The sequence below is a fragment of the Gasterosteus aculeatus genome, chromosome 7 (genome assembly GCF_964276395.1).
Source record: "Gasterosteus aculeatus chromosome 7, fGasAcu3.hap1.1, whole genome shotgun sequence".
NCBI classification, from domain to species: Eukaryota; Metazoa; Chordata; class Actinopteri; order Perciformes; family Gasterosteidae; genus Gasterosteus; species Gasterosteus aculeatus.
In genome coordinates this window covers 22,973,262-22,986,318 of record NC_135694.1, presented here as the reverse complement: position 1 = coordinate 22,986,318, position 13,057 = coordinate 22,973,262, and the positions used below count along the sequence as shown (strand labels likewise).

The 13,057-nt window shown below is 43.2% G+C and overlaps 1 protein-coding gene across 1 annotated transcript; it reads right to left on the bottom strand.

The window, feature by feature from the left end:
* Positions 1–2,806: 2,806 nt before the first annotated feature.
* Positions 2,807–13,041, bottom strand: coro6 (coronin 6). The gene is made up of 11 exons (XM_040182373.2): positions 12,844–13,041; positions 10,783–10,982; positions 8,342–8,464; positions 5,890–6,019; positions 5,599–5,777; positions 5,384–5,503; positions 5,164–5,268; positions 4,886–5,031; positions 4,508–4,565; positions 3,843–4,070; positions 2,807–3,501 (listed from the first exon to the last, which is right to left on the bottom strand). Exons 2-11 carry the CDS (start codon positions 10,978–10,980, stop codon positions 3,379–3,381), a joined length of 1,410 nt encoding a protein of 469 aa, XP_040038307.1. The 5' UTR covers positions 10,981–10,982; positions 12,844–13,041; the 3' UTR covers positions 2,807–3,378.
* Positions 13,042–13,057: the final 16 nt, after the last annotated feature.

The window sequence follows — 13,057 nt, the reverse complement described above, 5'->3', positions numbered from 1 at the left end:
AAATTCATCAGCTGCTGCTGCCAGCCTCCCTGCGGGAGGAGGTGCTTCAACAACTGCATCAGGGTCATGGACATCAAGGAGTGGAGAGAACTACTAATCTGGTAAGGCAGCGGTGCTACTGGCCAGGTCTGTATAAGGATGTCAAGGACTGGTGTCAAAAATGTGAACGATGCACCCTGGCCAAACCCGTATACCCTGCTGTGAGAACACCCATGGGCCATCTGGTAGCTTCCCGACCGAATCAAATTTTAGCCATTGACTTTTCTCTGCTGGAACGTGCTCGCGATGGAAGAGAACAAGTTCTCATTATGACCGATGTCTTCTCCAAATTCACTCAAGCTGTCCCGACCCGTGATCAAAGGGCCTCCACTGTGGCAGGGGTACTGGTCCGGGAATGGTTTTATAGGTTTGGGGTGCCAGCCCGAATACATTCGGATCAAGGCCGGAACTTTGAGAGCTTGTTAATCCAGCAGCTGTGCAGTTTCTATGGCATAAAAAAAACACTCACCACGCCATACCACCCCCAGGGGAATGGCCAATGTGAGAGGTTTAATAGGACCTTACATGGCCTATTACAGGCCCTTCCACCTGTCAAGAAGCCAGATTGGCCCAGCTACCTCCCACATGTTACCTTCTCCTACAACACAACCACCCATCAAACCACTGGTGAGTCACCATACCTTCTAATGTTTGGCCAAGAACCCCAACTTCCTGTTGATTTTCTCCTTGGCAAGATTCAGGAACCAATTGGAGGTACTATCGGTGATTGGTTGCAAGAACACCAAATGCGCCTCCAGACTGCCTTTGATGGGGCCAAGGAAAGGATCCAAGCAGCAGCTCGCCTCAGGAAGGAACGACATGACCAGCATGTGGCTGGTGGCAACCTGACAGAGGGTGAAATGGTCTACTTGAAAGACAACAGTGCTCGAGGCAGAGTGAAGATCCAGGACATTTGGGGTCCCCGGAGGTACAAAGTTGTCAAGACCCCTTCTGATGGTGGAGCAGTGTATTCTATCGCACCCCTGGATGACGCAGGAAAAATCAAGCATGTCCATAGAACTCTCCTGCGACCAATCCCACTAACCACCCCTATAAGTGAGCCAGACTCTGGGGAGCAAGGGAGATCACCTACCAATGAAGGAGATTGCGAACCGAATGGTGAATGGTGGATTGTCCCCCAACCAGTGACAGCTACGCTAGAGCCCTTGGTTTCCTGCCCTCAACCACCTGCACCAGCCGAATCTATTGCTGGCACCATATCCCCAGTGGATGTGGATAATGATGACCCTATGGAAGGATCCAGTACAGTGCCTCTTCGTCGAAGCCAGCGTGAGACAGCAGGGAGACACCCAAACCCCCATAATCTCCCTGTGCCAGCATGGAGAAGCGGGAGAGAGGCTGCAACTTCTCGGGTAACTGGGTCGGGTAATATGCTCTCTGCCACTCCTAGGCTGTGGAAGTAGTTTTCCTTAAAACCGTGTTTTATATTTTTGTTTGCTTGTTGCTTGTTTTTTATTATCGGCGGGTCGCCGACAGAAAATGGGGGGTAGATTGTGATGGGTAGAGCTCTCCCCTCCCCCCCCTGCCTGTTTGGCCACACCACCTTAATTGGTGATGCCTAACAGGTGTGACCAGGTGCTCTTTAAATGGGAGCTTTTGCCCCACTAGAGCTAGAGGGGGGCTTGCTGTAGGTCTCCCACGGCATAGGCACAGCACTCGCCACGTGCGGATGGGTTTAAGCGGAATCTAGAGGTATGTCAGGGGTTTTCTGTTTCATGTTTTAATATGCTTTTTAGCAGTGAAATGTTTATTGGCGTTATTTACCTTTTCTTTCTTTTATACAGGAAATGATCAGGTGGTGCAACGCTGAGCCTGGTCACTGCTGTTTTTGCCTTTGATTTAAAATAGATTATAGTTACCCGGTTTATATAGTATCTTTGATTATGAATTGCTAATTTGTTTTCTTTCTGGGTTAGTGTCTTTGTTTTGTCCTACATAAACAACCATTACTGCGCCCTATACTGGGGGTCCCTTTAATGCCAGTGCAGGTGGGCATATAGTAGGCCTACAGGGGGTGGCTCACGAGGTGGAAGGCCCTTTCAGTTTATTTTGTTTGTTTGCTGTGTTTTAATTCTTTTTGATTTGCTGTGTTTTCTTTCCTTTGACCTGGTGGTGGCCCCCTTGTCCCCTTTCACTCCCCCGCCCCGGTGGGCCTCAAGTAGTCCCCTTGTACTGGTAGGGTACCCCAGTATAGTAATCCTTTTTCAAAGCATAGATTATATTTTGCCATAAAACCGACCAATGTTTCTGGATTGATTATTCCTTTTCTTTTAAATATTAAACCTACTTGTAAATAAAAAAACATTGTTACAAAACTGGAACTTCACCTCTCTGCTCCCTTTCTTTTTCATTACAACTGATATTCTTTGGGTGAGAGTCCCAAAGTGACGTTGTCACCCTTGTGACCAGGCGAACGGCCGCCCCGGTTACATTTGATATTGATCTTCCTTTTCGCTTGAGTTTGCAGCTCACATAATCCAGGCATTAAGTAACTTACTTATAAGACATTTCTGTCATAACCAAATCATTGTTCAATCTGTACAAAAATAAATATCTCATGAAAAGCCATGTTATAGCACAAGATAATACAAAAAAAGCCAGTTAATACTGTGCCATAGACATGTCGACACAATATATTAGATGAAAGTATCGTATTTATACTGGAGCTGAAGAAAGAACCATGACCCAAAATCCGATGGAAGTACACATTTTGTGTGTGAGCAGCACCATGACACAGAGGCAGATATTTTTAAAAAACACTTTTTATTGTCATGTGTCTAATGTATAATCCTTTACAGAACACAAAACATACTTTTCACATTTTTCTACGGTTTCATTTTATCACTATTTACATTTTTGAAAAGTTTTCAGGGAGATTTAATGAACTCGTCAGTGTTTGTCTGATACGGGGGGGAAATGCAAAAGAAAGGTGCCGAGTGTGTTCGCCTGCTTGGTCTTTGATGGCGGTGTGTGTGTGTGTGTACTATCAGGAACATTTATTATCAAATATGTTTGTGCATCAAATGTTTCAAGAGAGACTTCAATCATTTCATGCAGAAACCTATTTTTCTGTCATTTGTGTTTTTCTACTTGTAAACCTTCGTTGACAGTATTGTATTATTACAGATGTAATTTATTCAAAGTAGTTGGACTGACAGTTAACATTGTCCACCTGCATATTCCTACCCAATGCTACCTTTTAAAGGGGTAACACTAAGTTATTAGGTGAGTGGTATTTTTATATTTTATTACATTTGTTTTAGTATAGTCATATAGATATTCTGAAATTTAGAAGCACTTGCTCAAAAGGTGTGTTTGTCAGTCAGTGCCGTTGGTAAACTGGGAAAGCTTATTCTCCAAATCACAAATTCTCTTCTCCTGGGACAAAACTGTGGCCTTTAGATTCTGAATTTCCTCCAACAGCCTCTGAAGCAGCTCAGGCTGGACGGGGAAGAGAAGGAAAAACGGGAAACAGAAGAAGAAGAGAGGAAAAAACACAGTGACGGGGAGGTGGGAAATGAGGATAAAGCAAAGAGAGATGGAAAATAGGTCAAGGACAGTAAGCAACTATGAGAAATAAACCAAAGCAAAGACGGGAGCTTCTGGAGGAAAAAGGTTGAGGGCAGAGAAGAAATAAACAGACAGGTGTTGAACAGAAAGACAGATGTTCAGGAGTAACGCTGGATTCAGATTACAGGTTGCAAAGCCAAAATATCGCTTTTATTTAACTGTTGGATATCGAACAGTAGGGTACCTGAAGGTCTCTCATTGCCACAACTCACCGGCAGACTGCTGGTGTCCAAAGTGGACATGCTTCGTCGAGCGGTGGGTTTAGAGTCCAGCACGTTCTTCTTTGCCACTTTGAGCTCCCGGCTCTTGGGCGGCACGTAGCCCTCCCTCATGGAGACCAGGATCGGATCTTCATCACGGCCATCCAGCCACTCCTCAGCCTCCATGGCTGGCTCGGCGCCGGCTGTGTCCGGATACAGGTCATCTTGGAAGAGATCCGACTGCGGGAGGGAGTTGGCGAGATGAATGGAAGTCAGACAGACTGTTGCTTTTTGGTTTCGTTCTTTTTTTTTTTTTTTTTTAGAAGACACTGCACAGCGGTTGATATGACTTTGTGTATTCATGCCTTTCTCGGAGGATGAAGAGAAACAGTAACAAACAAATGAATAAGACTCAACAAGCATATTCTTTTAATGATAATCATTTAAAAGTCCAGTAGTTGAAGTCTGCAGATCCTTTGCTTTGGTAAAAGTAGAAATGCCACACTATAGAATTTGAGATATTCCAGGTCATTTAGGTAAAGTTCCAAATGATTGGAAACAAAGCATTGAAACAAGCAGTTATTTCATGTTGTAGCTGGTGAAGGTGAATTGGACCAATGCAAATGTGCTTAATAATCCTCCACCATGGTCAGAGTAGAAAGCTTGTATACTATGACCTTTCTGGGCACCGTCATTGTGATGGGTTCACACTTCTTGTCAAGGAGCTTGAATAACCTAAGAGGACGGTGAGAGGGGAGTTTTACTTGTATTACACATGAGATTATCAGTTTGTAATTAACATTTGTAAGTCTGAAAATGATCTCAGAAACTCTTGAGATCAGGGGTCACTGGTCAGTCATGATACGAGGATTAGTGTAAACAGTGAACCTGGATACAGCTGCAACGTCAAAAATAGAAATAAGCAATTAAGGTATTATATGTTCATTCATGGACACTTTACAGACTAATTTATTTCACATAGTAACTCATACTCTTGAGCAACACCTTGCAGCCTTGACATCAAACAGTTAAGACAATGCTGAATTGTTTCTTACCTGGCGATCTCACATTTGCTGACGTCCACACCTCTTTTGGGCATGAAGCCCATCCCTCTCTGGGGCTCCTTGGTGCTGAAGGTGCTCAGGTAGTGGACATAAGGGGGCTCATCTGTGATCTCAAAGTAACGGACGCTGCTGTCCCCCTACAGACAAACGCAGAGATGTCAAAACGTGTCATTATTAACAGCTGGAAATGCAACGGCTCTGCACACTTGTATATAATACAAAGGACATTTACGAACATGATTTGAACCACTAAACTAGCACCTCTGTACCTTTCCACAGAGGTAGACCATGTTTGCATCTGCGTCATAGTACGGTAGCAACACTCCGTTACTTGTGTCCAATTCCAACACTGCAATGGGCTCTTCAAAGTTTGTCTGCGGGGAGTAAAGACAAAAGCCTAAAATATGCACATAAGTGCATGCATATCACTGCACCTTTTGATGTGCATGAGCAGCAAATTCCATGTCATTCGTTTTTTGTTTTTTTTACCGGGTCCCAAAGTCCGAGCTCCCTCTGGCTCATCCTGGTGAATCCTGTGGTGAAAATGTTTCCATCTCTGGTGAAGATGGCTCTCATTGGCCGGATGCCCTCATGTGGAGCCAGACGTTCCTGCCGATTGGACGAGGGGACGGGGCAGAGTTACTTGTGTGGGATTGTGGCGTCAGTGTATTAGATGTATTCATTGGTATTTTCTACTCACTGACCGCAACCACCTCCCTCTTGCGCGGGTCGCAGACGCGCAGACGTCGGTCCTTGCAGGTGGTGCAAAACAAGCTGCCGTTTCGGTTCCAGCTGATGCTGTAGATGAGGTCCGGGTGGTCGTCCATAGAGATGAGGGGCTCGCCCGTCCCCACGTTCCAGATTATAATCAGGTTATCACTGCCTGGGGCGAGCAGAGGAGATTCATATGCAGTCAAACGTTTTTGGACTTTTAAAAAAAGGAAACAAGTGTGTGTGTGTGTGTGTGTGTGTGTGTGTGTGTCTGGCTGTCCTACCCGCAGTGAGGAGTATGTTGCGTGCGGTCGGGTGCCAGGTGACAATACCGACACGTTTGGAGTGTCCCTCCAGGACGACGACGGGGTCGGAGAGGGGGCGGGTCAGTGAGTGATCTGGGATCTGCCACACCTGGAGGGGAAGATGGATTCCGACATGGCATTGGGATCTTAATGTGTAATCCATTGAACCCATTTCATCCTCCTGACTATGAATTTGATGATCAAAACAACAGACGCAAAGACGGCACCCGTCAAGAGTTTAACATTGTGGTAAATAACAAGATGACCCAGAATAGTCACTATGTACTGAATCAGAGGGCAGTATTTTCTAGGCCCCTGCTCCTTACAAATATCACTATTCAGAGGAATAGCAATAATTAGACAATTTCCATTGGTTCATAAATTGACCGGCATTCATTGCTATTGAGACACCTTCCTGTTGCTTTGAAGTCAAAATGACAAATATGACGCTCATCCATTAATGTCCACGCCTTTGTGTAACAGGCTGCTTGAGTAGGGCCTTAAAACCAGTCAAAACTAGTACATGATTAATATTTGGCCGGCTACTTAAATTTCCTTTTTAACATTTTATCTATTTGGTATAACTATTATAATTTGTGCAAAATTCTGTTTTTTAGACTTCACCCCCCTGCAAGGACACATAACATTATATTTTATATTATGTTTAAGGAAAACATAAAACACAAACAACCGAACACAAACTCTCCACTACTCAACTCAGAAGGCGATTGAGTTGATCCACATATGCTCTCTCACACACACACACACACACACACACACACACACACACACACACACACACACACACGCCTTTTCAAATGACACAATGAGCCGTCTCTGTGATCTGAAGTGAATGACTTCACAGTTACGGTATGACCGCTCTGCTTCAGAGCGGCAACGCTGCCAAGACTGGACAGCTGGAACTGACACACACACACACACACACACACACACACACACACACACACACACACAGCAGCTGTTGCCATATAGGAGGAGCAGCGTTTCAATCATGCGATTGCACAAAGATTCCTGCGATGTCGTCGTGAACAAGTGTGGGCAAATTTGTTCGGAGTAACAACTGTGCTGTTGTACAGAAACATGCTGAGACAGAAGACATCTCACAATACAAACAAAAAACGTGAATACAATCTACACATAAATGCAAGTGCACACACACACACAAAAAGCAATGTATTTCAACTTAAGTAACATATCATCTCTTTTAAATCAAAAGGGAATATTTCATCTCTCTATTGAGCAGAAACCTTTGACATTTCCGAATGTACATTACTTTTATTTGGCGATTGTAATATCAGATTGTAATATCAGTAACTCACCGGTTCCTCTAATACTTTAGTATCCACTGATTAGAAGTTAAAATGTTATATATGCTATATAGCCGTGTTACATTCTTCAGCAAGTACACATTTATTTGTGCGACCATTAGAACAGAAGAGGAAAGGGTGTTTACATAGAAGCTGACACACACATGTAAACAATTCATCAATTAATCTGTCATCAGAAAAATGAATCCCAACAACTTATTATCAAAGCAAGAATAACATATGCAAATAGATACTGCTCATTCTGCTGTATGTCATAGGAAACTGATTATCTAAGATGTATTCTCTTAATACGTCAAAGACACTAAACCAGGTTCTCATCTTCTGCCTTTGAAGAATTTATGTATTTTGTCTGCATCACTGTTTGAATATTTTATGCATTGATATAATTAACACTTTAATACAATTTTGTTTAGCATGACATGATTTGAGATTGCAATAAAACTGGAAAATACGGAGAGATTATATATCCTAGATGCAAAAATGGATTTTTATAAATGGTTAATTTTTCCTTCGGGGTTATAAGTTATTTGTATGAATAATATTACATAGTTATTCACATGTTCCATTTATCTCTATTGGTCTGTGGTCCTGATCTCACAGTGCCCCCTGCTGACTGCACTGAGTGCTACAGCTACAGTGCATCACAGCCGGCTTGTAGGAACTACAAGAGAATCACCTTCGTACCTCAGTTTAAAATGTTGGGTTCAAAATGGGCTTTCAATCCCTCTCAACTACCTTAATGTGTGCAATATTTCAAATTGGTTGCTGTGCTTTTCATTCACTGTCAGGACTAACTGGTAATTAAAAGCGGGTTCCAGTTAAACACAAAAGACTTGGCGACGAGGTGTCACATGAAAAACTGAATGATTATCAAAATACTTTATAGGGTAAAAAAACAACAACATCCCACATCTAAAACAACAAACTCCTCCAGATGCATTTGCAAATTCTCTCTCGCATTTTTTGTCACACACACACACACACACACACACACACACACACACACACACACACACACACACACACACACACACACACACACACACACACACACACACACACACACACACACACACAGTTACCATCGCAGTACAGTCCTCCGAGCCGCTGGCCAGGATGTTGTCGTCATGAGGGCACCAGTCGATATCGAGGACGGGTCCAGAGTGCCCGACTACAAGCGGGTAGTTCTTATCCACACGACCCGACTGCAACACACATTTTACATTATATTACATTACAGGTCATTTAGCTGACGCTTTAATCCAAAGCGACTTAAATTACATTTTTAACCCATGTTTTTTTACATTTTTGCCCGGGGAGCAATTAGGGGTCTTGCTCAGGGACACTTCAACATGGGACATGGGGACACCCGGGACTCGAACCACCAGCGCACCCTCCCTACCCCTGCGCCACGTCGACCCCCATTTCTCATAACAAAGTGCAAAAGAGCTGTAAGCATTGTTAGTCACTTTATTTCAACATGAAACAGTTCCAAACAATTGAATATTGAAAAACGCAATCTCACCCTGTCTAGTTTAATTAAGTAGATTTTTTCTCAACCACGATTTCAAAGGTCACTAAACTTTTCACACAATTTCCTTTAGCGAACATGGAGGAAAAGTCCTTAAAGTTTTCAGAAAAAAACAAATCTGCCTCAAGGTCAAACTATCTCTGATAATCCAAAAATGTATATTATTGGTCCAGTAGTCAATTACTGAAATGGAGTAATCAAAATTACACAAATTCATCTTAATCGCGAGTCATAGTTTGAATTACTAAATGTATGATGTCACTTCCAGATTATTCCATGTTGCCCTGTTTCTATTGTGTGAACACATGTACCTCTGAAATATCACCCGACCCGCACACACACACAACGCACACACACACACCCCAAGAGAGGTGTATTTATAGCTGAGGGGACGAGGCGTTGAAAGGGGAGTTTTTCTCGCGGCCTGTTGGGGACTCGGAGGGGGAGACGGAGGACGGAGAGCACGTTGGTGTGTATTAATAGTCTTCACCGTGACCAGTACACAATCACATACATTTCCCTGTGCTTCCAAAGAGCTCCTTGTGACTAATTTCACTGATGAATCTCAGCAACCGTGACCTCGTTTCAAAATGTATCTATTTAAAAAATGAAAAACACAGCATATTCCACTCGTTAAAGCTCAATTTTAACTCCAATATAATTTTCATGTAATTTAAAACAAAATCAGATTTCTTCATAAACTTCAAATAACCCTACCATAATTTAAAAAATGACTATATTCTGGACTGCGGTGGATTAACTTCTCAGTTCTGGTAATGCTGCCTTGTGGTTGCCAGTTGCTGTTGCAGCTCAAAGGGGACCTGCTGAGTAAGTGGAGGCCTCTCACATGGAAACCAAACCGGTGTCAGACTTGGCTGACTGTAGCTGCGTCAGTAGTGGTTTGTTAAATTACACCATGAGCTGTGATCTGGAGCTAACTGGACGTACTGCGGAGACTAATCGTCTCTGAACGTGATACAACATAATAAGACTTTAGCTGCGGTTTAATTGAATTGTCTACATCAGTGATTATTAGATCACTGTACAATTTGATGACGTTTAGCCATCTGTTACTTAGAGAGAATCGAGGGAGCGACACTGGATCGACGCGTAGATGGATTCAAATGCTGACACGTTTAGTTTTTATCATCCCAATGTCGCACTTTTAAATATCCGTGGCTTTTCCTTGAGATGTATTCCTGTTTCTGCAATTATGGCTTTTTCTCTGTCCCCGTTAGGACATGCTGATAATGTCATGGATATAGGATAAGATTTGTCTAATGAGCATCCCACATTGGCTCAACCTTCCTGTTACTTATTAGGTGGATATTGTATATATTGTATTTTTCTGGGTGGAAACCTCAGTTCAGTACAAGGATCTGAAACTAAAGAGGCCACACTGATTTCCCTGTTTAACACAACATTGGCCCGTGTGACCTCAACAAATCTCTTACACTTAAGTGTGTCACTTAAGGGAGATGTTTGGAAATTTGGAAATGTATTTTTGTTTTCACAGCATTCACACTATTTTGAAATGTAATTAAGCTTCGACGCAATGATAGAGGGAAAGTCAGAGGATCATGAAAGTTCATAGAATAAATGATGTGGGGACCATGAACATGTGTTGTATTATTGTATTATTAGCTGAGATATGTCAGTGGTTTGCACACCAACATGCCAACGGCAGTGTAACTAAAACGCATCATCCTCACTGAACCACATCTTACTACTGATCACCGTCTCATAAACATACAGGAGATGTTTTTTTCTACGATGTTCTTCTCTAACAATTTTTTTCTATTTCTAATAAAATTAAACTAACTAATAAAGCACAATAGTATTAGAAAACACAGGTAACAGTGAGAAACATTGACATATTAAGCACAATGAGCACATGTCATGTAAAAGGCCGACGTGCAGATTATTTCAAATTTGCTGTAGTCATCATTTAGTTTAATTTTCAGGGAATTGTTACATTCCAATGTAACTCACCTTAGAGAGGGGCAGCACCAGGAACGCGCCTCCTCCGCTGGACTCGACAATGACCGCCAGAAACTTTGGGTTGACGGCGCAAAAGGAGCTGTCCCACGTCACCTTGGACACACGGATGTCATCGTAACCCTGCTCGGCCTTGACCGTCTGACCAAAGACGTGCCGAAACTTACTCTGCCGCACAATGCTGCGACTCATGGCTGAGGCGGGTAGGAGGACGTGAAGGAGGAGATGTCAGAAGAGGGTTAGAGACAAAGTCATTTGAAAGGGAACGTGATGAAGGTGGTTCAGAAGTTTAACATTCGCCAAAAAGTCTTAAAGAGTTTGATCAGTTCTGAAACCAAACCACTGCTAACAGGGAGCACATAAAGGATTTAATCCTACAGAAGAGCTTTTTATCTCTGAAATCTGTGATTTTCACTCCTGTAAAAGATAATCTTTGAATTCAAGCAAAGCTTTCAGTGACTTGAAATTCAACATTCCGCTTATCTCTGAACGATGAACTCTGTAATGTGTTGACTGACAACTTGCTGTTGCCGGGCTCCCAGCCAGATGCTCTGTAATCCTCCAAAACTCAGCAGATATTCTATAACAGCGCAGATATTAATAGTTGATTGTTCCAACCAAACACTATGCGACGGCTGAACATGAAACACAAATACTCAGAAGACACAGATGAGAAGATACAGAACAGATCACACCCATGTTACAATCCTCATGGGAATATCTAGTTTAGTGCTTTTCTAACGTAAACTCCCAGGGGCCAAAAGTGAAACCGTACATCTGGAAAAGGGCCTGCATCTGTCCCCGAAGACGTCAGAGTTCTTCCTCTTTTGATGGGTGATCATAACTCGATCGATCAAATCCTCAACTTATTTGGCTCAACAAAATCAAAAAACGAAACCATATGAGGTTTGATCCGGCCTCTGACAAAGCAAACACGACGTGACCCAAACCCTGTTGTCAGCGATGATATCTGAATCTCTTTTAGCCTGAAGACTGAGGGATTCCCGACTGATAAGACAGAGGCTCTTGTTTCTTTCCTGGAAGCTCTCTGTTATCAAAAGATTTACATTCCAGCGGCCACTTTAGAGAGGACAGCTGTGATGCATTATAATATGCATACTTACATATTTTTATTTTATCATTGATGCTGTTTTAGGGACTTGTAATAATGGTTTTCAGCACTTTTGTTTTGTATAGCTGTAAATATAAGATGCTCTGTGGCATTAATCAAAAACACACCTGTAAATCTTTCCAATTAGTTTCAAACATTTGACAAAAAAGTAAATAAGGGTTCTGAGGCTTTCTTTCTTTATGTTGCATCTAATTCAATAAATAGAGTAAATATGTATGGTAAAAGGTAATAATTTATTTCTATATCAAGAGAACCTCAAATCTTTCTAAAATTACTTTGTATTCTAGTTTTATTGACTGACAACTGCAGGCTGCCTTGTTGAAATTCTGTAAATAAACCTGCAATAAGTGTTCCTGCAAAAATACTTTAAAAGTTGTTGTAATAAAAGGATTTATGGGTCTAAAAAATCTCCCCCATGTATACTCTTTTAATTCTGTCTCGGGTTAATGAGATAGCCCTCCTCTGTCACACATAGCACGGCTCTGGAGAGAAAGAATGACACTGCCACTTTCCTAATATAGCCATGACAGACTGCACTGTCCCACCCGAGCCCCCCCCCCCCCCCACCCCAGCCTGCTCCCAAACAGTCCCAGAATGAAGCAGCGCTATTTGGTAACGAACAGGACCTCAATAAAACACATCTTATACAAAACACACACGAGCACGTGGAACATTGACTGTCAGTGTCGCACGAGGTGCGAGAGAGACCGTGTGTGTGTGTGTGTGTGTGTGTGTGTGTGTGTGTGTGTGTGTGTGTGTGTGTCTGTGGGGGTGGCGGGGGCTTCAACGCGCACCTTTTTTAGGGTATCCTAAAAAAGGTGGCGGCGCACTGACCCGGCACTGAAGCTGACGCACCTCCAGAACCACTGCAGCACCGACACACGCGCGCACGCACACGGGGAGCGACGGGCAGGGCCGCTCACCTCAGGTTGGGGGGGGAGAGCCCTCTCTTCTCCGGGCGACTCGCACAGGTCTTCGGTGGTGTGATCTCCTCCTGCACCGCCGGCTGCAGTTATTCCTTTGAAGGATATTCCTCGAGATCCGGTTCCCTGGAGTTGCTGAGGAGACGCACCGGACGACTGCGTGACGCTCCTCGGCAGGGCAGCAGAGTGGGGAGAGTAAGGGAAGGGGGGGGGG

What these genes read in the sequence shown, in the direction of transcription:
- coro6 (XM_040182373.2), bottom strand. Translation starts at nt 10,980, where the DNA reads ATGAGTCGCAGCATTGTGCGGCAGAGTAAGTTTCGGCACGTCTTTGGT. An exon ending in CGGAGGACTGTACTGCGATG is followed by an intron (nt 6,020 to 8,341) that starts GTAACTGTGTGT and finishes CTTCCCCTCCAG; the next exon opens with GTGTGGCAGATCCCAGATCA. An exon ending in CAACATACTCCTCACTGCGG is followed by an intron (nt 5,778 to 5,889) that starts GTAGGACAGCCA and finishes TGCTCGCCCCAG; the next exon opens with GCAGTGATAACCTGATTATA.